The sequence below is a fragment of the Acromyrmex echinatior genome, chromosome 5, assembly GCF_024713525.1.
Source record: "Acromyrmex echinatior isolate Ae372 chromosome 5, ASM2471352v2, whole genome shotgun sequence".
In the NCBI taxonomy this organism is placed as follows: domain Eukaryota; kingdom Metazoa; phylum Arthropoda; class Insecta; order Hymenoptera; family Formicidae; genus Acromyrmex; species Acromyrmex echinatior.
The window spans coordinates 5316723-5328501 of record NC_141856.1 but is presented as its reverse complement, the minus strand read 5'-3'; the positions used below and the strand labels follow the sequence as shown (position 1 = coordinate 5328501).

Genomic DNA, 11779 nt, shown 5'->3' with positions numbered 1-11779 from the left:
CTTTCAAACCAAGAGTATCTATTATCAAGAAAATCTCTCAAACTGCCGTTCGGGACCGACGTTAAATTGTAGGTTCCGTAAACCTGTGTATCTCGTACCTGCGTGCGGGCATAGGTACGAGATGTAGCCCTACTGAAAAGAATCATGTCACAAAGTTATGTAACAAAATCATGTAATTAAGATAAATAAATGACATAACAGATTGTTTCAAATTAGTACGTGATTTTTTAAATCACGTGATTTGAAAAATCACATGATAGAAATAATTTCATTCATTCTATGATTTTATAGTTATCAAATATTAAAGAATTGAATAATAGAAATATAAAAAAAAGAATATATCATCATTTGACTTTTCAAATTATGTAATTTTAAAAAATCACATACTGATTTGAAATAATCGGATATGTAATTTATTTGTTTTAATTAGATAATTTCATTATATAACGTGATTTTTTTCAGTAGAGAGGCCCCATCTCGACTTTAGGATGTTCCGCCATCGAATGAGTGAATGAATATTTATATATTAGGTGTTGGAATTAATTCGTAGCGTTTTACAAGTGATGGGAAGTACTTTCATTAATGTATTTTTTAATGCTCATGTGAAATAAATAACATTCTTTCATTAAAAAACGCTACGAATTAATTCCAACACCTAATAGTGTGGGGCCAACAGATAAACATCATCACAGAATTTGTCTACTATAGATTGAAAACAGATTTTATTAATCACATCTCATTAGTTGTAATAATAGTTACACGCGCAATATATTATTTATATATCAACATTAAAAATACCTTTATAATAATAAGAATTAGAAAATAATAATAACAAAGCATATAAAATAATATAAATATATATTATATATATATAAATAGTAATAACCCATATAACACAGACAAGGGACTGAAGAACATTCTAAGAACGTTCTGAGAATGTTCACAGGAACATCTCTGGATGTGCTATATGAGAATTCACAAAAGAATTCAAAATTACTAGGAAGACTTCTTAAATTAATTATTCTTATTTATTACAAATTTCATTCGTCGAAGTTGTCAGACACAGCGTAACAAAGATTCAATATAAAAAAGTTCGATATAACAATAATAAAAATTTCAGATAAAGAAAGAAGTGTCTTCTCTTTTCTAAATAAAAGAATATTTCATTTTTTTTTAATATCAAAAGAATGATTTCTAAGGTACTTCGTATTATCTCTTATAATTACAAATAATGCTTACTAGTAGCATTTATAGTTTTTTATAGTGTCATATAACGTATGTAGATATTTTTTAATTGAAAACTCTTCTCATTTGCCATTTATAAAAAGCCTTCAATCACATGTACAATAATCTTTTATCTTTAAAAAGTTTATCTAATTGGGGCATACCATATTGCAATCATCTGTCTATATGGCACGAATTTCTGCTCTTATTAAAACCGCAGATGCTACGTTAATACGCATAAATCAATATATATTACATAATTTAAATTGTCAACATCTTTTTGTTAAACATTTCAGTAAAATGTGACTCTTAGCGATTTTAGTTTGACATTTTGCTAGTGCGCATTGATGCACATTAAATCCATCATACACAAATTGACGTAAAGATTAATATATGTTTAATATGAATATAGAAACGGATAAATATTAAAACCGCGACATTCTCAATACTGAATTATTTTGTTTCTAAAAAAATTGTTTATTGTGTTTACAATGAACAATATACAATTCTTAATTATAAATGATTGTTAGATAAATTTTTTTTCTTTTATAATTTACATTTTATTTTACACCTAAATTAAATCAGTGTTCAGCGACTTTAATATGCATCAGTGCATTAGTAGTGTCTAACCGAATTCTATTTGTTGTTAATAGATAATTCATTTATAATCAGAAGACAAATAGAGGGCATTCTGTGCATACATGATTGAGAAAAGACTAACTTTATATAATTCATATATAAGAGCGCGCATGTATGTATACACACATACACACGCACGCGCATGCGCACACGCACACAAAATATAAATATGTATGTGTGTGTGTGTGTGTGTGTGTGTGTGTGTGTGTGTGTGTGTATATTGGGTCATTTAAAAAGTATCCGTGGTTTTTTCATTCAAAAATTGAACAAAAAATCGCGGATACTTTTTAAATGACCTAAATATATATATATATATACATACATATATACACATATATACAATATATATATATATATATATATATATATATATACACAATATGTTGTGTGTGTGTGTGTGTGTGTGTGTGTGTGTGTATACAATATATAATCATTTTTAAAATCTCTAAAAATCAATTTGAGATCTAGCATTCTTAATAAAATGACAATAAATTATTTATTCTAATGTTGCAAATTATATTGCTTTGTTTAATATGTGTATATATATATATATATATATATACACATATATATGTATACGTATATATCTCTCAATAGATTTCAATCTTTATACACCGTCTATCTCTATAAATCATCTAGAATATTATTAGTGTATTTAAGATTTGATTTTTGGAATATTTTTTGGAAGAAAAAGAATAATCAATATAAATGGTCCTTCTAAACTTAATGCGACATAAATAAGAAATATCTGTTATTATTTCTATTATAAATAATGCAATTATTTCCATTAAGATAAATGAAATTTACTAATTTATACGGACGGTGCAATTCTGATTTGATTACTTCCTTATTAAATTACATATTATCACATATTCTGTACAGCAATTGCTCAAGATGTAAAATTACGAGTTCAACATTTTTACATTTCATTGATTATCCACGCCATTTTTAAAAAATAATTGCTAAAAAATTTTCGCAATTATTCGCGAAAAAATTCGCGTTCTTTTTCTCGTATTTTAATAAAAATTTCAGTCTCTAATATATTATACCACAAAGAACATGAATATTTTCGCTTATTTATTCCAAGAAACTGCCGATTTTATACTATAAATCAGATTTTGTGAGAGGTCTCTTTGGCCATGTATTTTTCTCTAAAAGTTTCTCCTTAATTTCCCATAATCGATTGAGCTTTTCGTTTACAGGTGTAACATATGTCTCAAGCCACTCTTGTATTGTATAATCGTCATAAATATCTTCCATAGCTGTACGCATCTCTTTTTCGATATATATTATTTCCATTTTATGTCTATCCAAATCAGTAACCGCACGTTCGACGTAACTAGGACTCGCGAAAGAATATTTAATGTTGTATGATTTTAACCATCCCTTATAGGTATTATCCTGTTCCATCTTCATTATTTCCTGTGTCAGAGAATAAAGACGTAAAATAGCTGCGTATACCGATACTCCGTGGAAACTGCATTTGGTCCAGCCGTACTGTGGTTCTGGTATGCTTAACGAGATGATACCATCGCATTGTAAAGTTTCAGATATACGATCGGGTAATTCTACAGGAAAGACGTTTACATCTGAGGCTTGTAATATAGCTAAATTAATGGCGAGAGATGGTAATCCCACTGGCAGTAATTCGCAAAGGACACTGAAGTGATCGTATCTCTGCCATCCAGTCAATATGGCACCCTTGAATGTGATTTGATTTGAGTATTTCTGAATAATTTCTAACCAACGTTGATGATTTTCCATGTGATATGAAATGTCTGTATAATATCTATCAGGTGAAGTAGCTCCTTTGAATGCTGACGCAACCCAGACTTCCTTCCACACGGCGGCGTAACTTTCCCACAGTTGATCCGTTAGCGTCATGCCAGGATCGGTGGTGTATTTCCAAATAACTGGTTCTATCATCGAGTGAAGGCCCCTGTCAATGATTTCCTGTGGCGATATATCACGAAATTCATCATCCCACATAAGTACAGTCAGTTCTGGGTATCTCTCTTTGGTGTACTTAACTACTGCAGAGACATGATCCAGAAACAACTGTCGCTTGCTCCATTGCCTTTTGGCCATGACGTCTAAACATCTTGAGCATTCTCCTATCTGATAAACTTCGTCCGCACCTATGTGCAAATATTTTGACGTTGGATGAGCCGATACGACTTGGTTTATCATTTCATAGATCAAGGGTAGTGTTTTATTATACGTAGGACATAAAACTTGAGGATAACGTGGAACTTCTCTGAAATCTTTATACTTGTCTAATTTAAGAACAAACTCCATGTGACCAAAAGTCTGTATTAATGGTATGATGATTAATTGATTGTTCCTAGCTATAGTTTGAAGCTGCGCAATGTCCTTCTTAGAATAAGAATTGCCGGCGTGTATGTCTTCAATGCTATCAGCAAAGGGAAACATGTCTTCGTATTCCACAAGCACGCCAGTGGCTCCTAGTTTTCGCAGCAGAGGAAATAGGTAGTTATAATAGCTCATCTTAGGCGGGGCGCCTTTCAGATCTAGGTGGACGATCTTATGACCCTTGAACAGTGGAGTGCCGTCTGCAAACGATTTATCATAGTGAGTTAATTCGTTAACCAGTCTGTTCCTACCGTTCTTCAAATCACCCGTTATCTGTCCATCTACTAGCTGCCTTCTGGCAGCGCCCTGAGGGCTGTCCATGAGTTCACCTGGTGGATACACATCCTCGGCTCTCAGACGCGTGCTGATTTTGCCCGATGACATCTCGTCGATCTCGTTACTCAGTATATGATATATGACAACCAACAGGATGAAGCTGATCGTCGCGACGACCATTAGCGACGCACGGCCCCGTAGACGCGTCATGATGTCGAGAAGATTCGCACTCCGGGGATCGAATCGCCGTCAAACCTATCGCGCTGTCACGTCCATCGTTCACGAACCGCGCGATCTCCAGAGAGACGGGGGGAGAGAAAGAGAGAGAGAGAGAGAGAGAGAGAGAGAGAGAGAGAGAGAGAAATTATTGTGGAGCAACGCGAGAGACACGTTCGGTGTTACTCATCGAATCACAAAATCGCGAACCACATGTATTCTCGTCTCAAGAGACGAACGTTTCTCAACGGACAATGTCTCGAGTGTCAGAAAAATCGTGATAAATCGCGAGGCACGCGGGGCTGAGCTTCCTACGCGGACCATCAACGTCCTCGGAGCTCTTTTATGGATAAGAAAAAGAGAGAGAGAGAGAGAGAAGAGGATAAAGCGGCGTCGGATCCGTCTCGGAGTAATCTAACTGGTCGGTGACGTCGGTGTGGCCTGGTGTGGCCTGATACGTAGTATGTACAGGCGCGGTGTAAGCCATGCGCGCGGTCTGTCGGCATCTCCGAGAGACACCCGGACCGAAGAGGAGAAGGAGATAGAGACGCGGCTGCTCCAGTTCTATACATGGCCTACTGCACGCTCGCTGATCCGTAGATACGCGTAGCGGCACGATAATTATTGATTCCTGCATCTCACGCTACGCCGAGCGACAATGCAGCCCGTTTTGAATTTTCAGCGAGTAGAGAGAAAAAGAAATTACAGTTGTTATCCATAGTGTGACACAAGGCACACTCGATAAATGGACGAAAAATTTTATAAACTTTAGATTGCAGCTGAAGAGCTGCAGTACCATAATTATTTACTTTATAAATTTTTTGGAGGAGAATCTCATTCTGAAGAATGAAAACTGACTAATCCAAAGAATGGCTCAATTTTCAATTTTTGAGAATAAAATTTCATTCTTTAGAGCGAAATTCATTCTAAAAGTTTTATAGAGTACGGAAGATTTTCTCTCGTCAAAGCCAAATTTGTTTAAACAGATTCATTTTACTAACAAACTTTGTCAGACGAAAGATTACAAATTTGATGCAGAATATATCTGTTATATCAGATGTTAGAGACAGAATACGACAAAAAATATGACAGATTCGAGTTTGTTTACATGATTTGACAGCAGATTAACTGCAGAAACTCAGGTTTGCACAGATAGTTTGATGCAGATTGGCAGCAGAAATCGGGCAAATCTACGTTTGATTTTATTCAATTTCTGCCATCTAATTAATATTAAGCTCTGTCGGTTGAATATAAGCTTAATTCGAATGGTACTAAATCTATTGCATTTTTCTGATCGAATTTGTTGTCAATGTGCTGATATTCTACAGTTTGCTTATTCCAGATTGTAAATTCTAAGTAGGTAATCTGCAACGCTTCAGATGTATTTTTTTTTATTATTTCATGTTTGCCGTTTTTATCGAATTTTTTTCGATTTTTTTAACAACCGATAAGTTATTGATAAACCATTTGAATGAGTAACCTAGTATTATATCATTATTTAAATAAGATATCTACAAAATACAGCATGTATAACATTTTTGTTGTCACATGTATAGAAAAAAGGTTTTTTAGATGACTAATTGGATATAGATCTGCTTAACAGTCTATTAATTCCTTCACATTTTCAAAAATAAAATATACACATTAAAAAGAAAAAAAAGAAAGAAAAAATGAGACAAAGGAGGGAGATTAATTAAAGAGAGAATTAATTTACTCAATCCAGTCGCGCATTTAATTTAATTAGCTTTAAAACGATTTACTTATTCGGCAAAATTGTCGATGATCGATTCAATCAACCGGAAGCCATCGCTTGCGTTCATAAGCGGGAAGTCGAGCGAATGTCGTCACGCCGCACGTTACATCGCGTTGCATTTCCGTCGCATGGATATCAATTAAATATTAATTTACCGGATGCGCGCAAGCATTCTCGGCATAACATGACTGTTAATTTTTTTAATTAAAGAAATAGAAGAATGCGTGAGGAATTTATCTCAGGTGCAAGTTTACATATAGATAGCAACAATTTTGTTCTTGTCATATACAAATTAAATATGAATGTGAAAAAGATATTTCAAATAAAATAAATTGATAAGAAACATTGTAATACCATCGAAATCGTGAAACGACGCGACATCTGTCGAGACGTAGGCACATCCCACAATCCAATGGATTGATATGGGGAAGCTGAATCATCAAATCCTGCCATAAATTTATTATTTTTGCATATTTTTTATAAACAATATTTATCGATCCATTAAAAAATCATATAGAAGTGATAAATAATGAAAAAATGACAGATACTTAAGGGGATCCTAAAGCTGTTTGTATTACCGACTAATATTATAATTTTTGTTTAACTATTACTTTTTTCCTCTTTTACAGGTTTGAAAATCCTTTTCCAGGATTAAAGTATACGCATTAATATCTGTGAGGTGGAGTTTATGTTGAAAATGACAAAAAATTTTTCTTAAGGTTTCAATTTCGAAATTTTTTGTCGTTCTCGGCATAATAAACTCCAACTCACAGACACGTATTAATGCATATACTTTAATCTTGGAAAAGAATTTTCGTAAAAGAGGAAAAAGTAATTGTTATATAAAAAATACAACTTTAATTGGAAAATCTTTTTTGTTAAGCCTTCGATCACAATTTCACAAACTGAAGGAAGGTATTATTTGATACGTATGATCTACAAAATTTCTGCACTAAGGGAATTATAATCTGAGGTGACAACTGTGAGAGCTGAGAAATAAAGTGAACTTTTAATTTTATTTCCAATTTTCTCGTCAAATTTAATGTAGTCGGTATTTTGCGTACTTTTATTGCGTAAAAGGATTTGATGATCTATAAAGTCAATTCGGAGAAATTGGCGATCTGTAATTGTCGGTAATTCCTGTTGGTTTACAATTCTCTATGAGAAAATATCATTAATATATGTTACGTAAGATACTTGAAGTCTTGAACAATTAAGTAAACATATTAAATTAAATAAAAATTAATAAAATGAAAGAAGAAAAAAAATCTTATTTTCAGTCAAAGCAGATCTTAATAATAATGCTTAATAATATTTTTATACGCAAATTTTATACATTTTTTAGTTTTATAAACTGTATGCCAATTTACTAACTTAAAACGTAAATTAGCTGAAACTGAAATTATAAATTGATCGTCAATTTAATAATGTATTTAATGTCTTAAAAATGTATAAAGAACTTATTGCGAAAATTATTATTTCAGCTGCGGTCGAATCATACATAAATTGAGATATTATACTTAATATTTCAGCTTCAGCTACAATATGTTTCAAGTTCGACAAACCAAATCGATGCACAGTTTATAATACTGAAAAACATGTTTGCAAAAAGAACACATAAAATTTATTATTAAGCATTACTTATTTAATCGAAAATAGAGTTTTTTTAATTTAAAATACTTAAAATCTTTTATTTATGTTAGATTTTAGAACAGAATCCTGTTTATAATTTTATGCAATTTATAATACAATATTTTTATAATTTATAATAGATTTTATATGTGCGTATTTTAATTTTAAAAATTTTTCGCGTTAAGTTTGTTTCAAATGATTTGTAATTCATGTCAGAATTCAGGATAGGATTCTATTTATACCAATAAACACGATTAATGATGGAACAATCACTCCAAATTGCGAGTATATATATTTCCCCGTGTTTACGTTCGCATTCCAATCGAAATGGCTATATTATCTAGCGTTAAAATATGCTCAGGAAGTGCGTTGCATCACGGTTGAAGCGTTTCGCAAAAATTACATCTCTGGTTGAGTGTGTAATGTTACAATAGCATTATGCCTTCCGCATATTAATGCAAACAATGCAAAGTCGAGACATTTAAAAGTATATAAAAAATGTATTATAATAAACAAAATTTATAATAAAATTAAAATCTCTCTTCTTCCGCTTCACCTATCAATCACGATTTCAAACCATTTCCATCTTCATTATGAATCTTTTTAGTTTTCTTATCACTTATAATTTTCTTCCGAATCCTCCTTATAATAAGGATTTAAAATTTCTCAAGAACGGCAGAGTTTGGGTTGAAAGAGACTATCCTGGTTTAGAGTTGCCTATTAGGAAAGGATTTTTGTGCCTGAGTCATCAGTCTGAAACACTCGATATATCATTCACGTAATCTCGAGCATGGATAACCCAACCCGTGACCGCCAGTTCCATGGAATGCCGGGACACCCGTTACGCGAGTGATGAGAGTGAGTCACATCTTTGTGGCCACGAAGGGAAGCAGGAGCATGATTCCAGACAATAAAGCCGTTTAACGATGGCACCGTCCGAGGCACTATATAGACACGGTCGAAAGCGCGACTCGAGGTCGCGAAAGATACGCGCTGATCACTTATTTGCACATGCGTAAAATAATAATCGATGTTTTCTTTCGCAATCTCTTTGTTGAAAACGTGTGAGACATTCTGTATCTTTTTACAAAGTTTATCTGTGTCTAAAGTTCAATCTACAATGCGCTTTTTGTTTCTTTTCTTACTTTTTATCATTTTTTATCTTTTGTCTCTTTGCCTCTTATCCTGTTTCTTCATTTTCAGTCGGTCGAGATAAAAGTTCACAAATTTGAAAAAAAATTGACGATATTTCCCGATTTGACGTGAAATATGCCTCACATATGTATAATTTGTTAAAATCTAGCGATATCGTACGATTTCTGAAACTTCTAAATCGTATATTTGAGAATTGGTATCTAAATCTTCTTAAAATGGTATGACGTCCACTCATCAATTAATATTTTAAACATAAAGGATTCTTCGTTAATCATATGAAGAAAATGGTTTCAGTAAATTAGTTGAAAGTCTAATATTTATGTAAATTATATGAGATTATATAGATAGAAAATTTCTTTAGACAAAACTGTCAAAAATGAATAGATTTTGCTGTAGTAACATTTTGCTGTTTTGGATTACTTAAACTGAAAAGTATATTTATCTACCCAGTTAACACCGGTTACATCTATATTATAATTTCATACTCAATCTAAATATAATATATTATAGATAACGTAACTGATACTCAATACTGATTGGAGAATTATTAACTTTTATACTATATAATTGTACCTTGCTTTTATGTATAGAATAATAAAATAATAAAGAAAATAGCAGTTTAAAAAATATAATTTGCAAGTATGTGTATTGAAAATTGCATAATTTTTTTGAAAAGCAACTATGTTTTCTTTACATCAGTTGATTCATTTCATTATTCTGTGAATAAAAGTACAGTTATCAAAAAATAAATAGTTTAGTAGATAAAGATATTATTACAAAAGATTAATGATTAATGAATTATTAAATTATTTTTCTCATATATGTAGATATTAATATAATATGCATATGTAGTATGTAATATGTACATACTGTACTAATTAAAGTGTTAATTAATATATGATTAATATACAGGATGTTCCGAATTTAAATGGCCAAACTTCGAGGACGTGTAGGGAATCAATAAACTAATGACGAATTCGATTGGAAGCACTAATGCACACTGGTGCATATTAATAAATCGTTGTAAACATTGATTTAATTTTAATATAAAAGTGAAATGCAAATATTTTGAATTATAAAATAAATATTTTACCTAACAGTATAATAAAATATATTGAGTATTTCAGAATTTAATCGATTTCTATGTATAAACATATCTTTCCTATCGTTATTTTGTGTACGAAGGTGCTTTAATGTGCACTCAAAACGACGTAGAAGTAAATACAATAATTGAAAAAGTATCTATTTTTGCCGTTTTTTCAAGAAATTTCATTCATCTTCAAACGCTATATCTCCGATTCTATTCATATACAAAGCTCATTAAAAACTCATTTTATAGGAAATTTCAGCAGCAACAAAAAAGTTCTCTCTTGTCATTTTTTTGATATCTCTTTTTGTTTACGTTTTAATTGAAAAACCAAAAAAAAACTTTATTGCTTAATTACTTCTAAGTGTCCCCCTTAATGTTGTAGCACTTTTAAATTTAATCTTTTTATATCTCAAACTATCGATTAAAACAATAAAATACCTGTAAATAATTTCTTCCTTTTTGCCGCCATTTTCATCTCTGACGACTGACTTATAATGGTTCAAAAGATATGTGCGCTGATTTCCAGACAGAAAAGTGCCTCGGCGAGTCATTATATTGACCAGATCAGTGTGGCTGGCTGCAACACGAATTGTCCATACAAAATGCAATTACTGCAAGAGGCCAATATTTTGAACAATATCTGCACTAAGCAAGTGATAATGTGAATAAATAACTGTGAATGAATAAGTAATAAATAAGTATTTACAAAAATGGAAACTATTTTTATCTTTTTTGTGATTTTATTTAAAACAAATAAAAAACGAGCATATCTCTAAAGGATTTTTTTTCTCAGTTTATCGATGTCGTACACGCTCTTAAAGTTTGGCCATTTAAATTCGGAACTTCCTGTATATTTTTACGTTGTAAAAAAAATTTTAGAATTTGGATGTCTTCAAGTTTCATTGAGATGAGTCTTTAAAACCTTGTTTATTATTTATTAAGGAAATATTTAGCAATAAATTCTTCATGTAGTAATAGAGTAAGATTGTACTATTAGAAAAATATGGGACATATTGAATTGCTTAATTACAAGTTAGATTCGATTGTAAAACCGTAAGACGTGAAAATTATAATATGAGATACCCAGAGTATTTCTAATATGAAATAACCTATGTCATAGTGAAAATAGTTGCTATAATAAAAAGGACAATTGGAATGAACGTCGAGTGCCTGTTTCTGCGATACTTGGTTCCAACTATCTGAATCTTATGTATAACGCATGCTTATTTTATGCGGGCATTGACTGTATTTGTTTATATTTTAGAAATATTAAATAAAGTTTTTTAATTGCAATACACACTGATGTACTTTGCATTTTATTATCTATTTTTCAGAGCATCTCATATTAGGAGCACAATTTTTTAACTTTGCGATTTATTCACTTTTTACATTTTTTTTAAATTAAAAAAAATAGAATTTAA

General features: G+C 31.4%; 1 protein-coding gene across 2 annotated transcripts; it reads right to left on the bottom strand.

Moving 5' to 3' along the window:
* Nucleotides 1-694: 694 nt before the first annotated feature.
* On the bottom strand, nt 695-6511 carry LOC105153284 (hexosaminidase D). 2 transcript variants are annotated; one of them, XM_011068034.2, is made up of 2 exons: nt 4503-6511; nt 695-4436 (listed from the first exon to the last, which is right to left on the bottom strand). In XM_011068034.2, exons 1-2 carry the CDS (start codon nt 4720-4722, stop codon nt 2968-2970), a joined length of 1689 nt encoding a protein of 562 aa, XP_011066336.1. In that variant the 5' UTR covers nt 4723-6511; the 3' UTR covers nt 695-2967. The 2 variants fall into 2 exon arrangements, with proteins under 2 accessions (XP_011066336.1, XP_011066337.1); XM_011068035.2 differs by having other exon boundaries at nt 4566-6508.
* Between the last annotated feature and the right edge of the window lie 5268 nt (nt 6512-11779).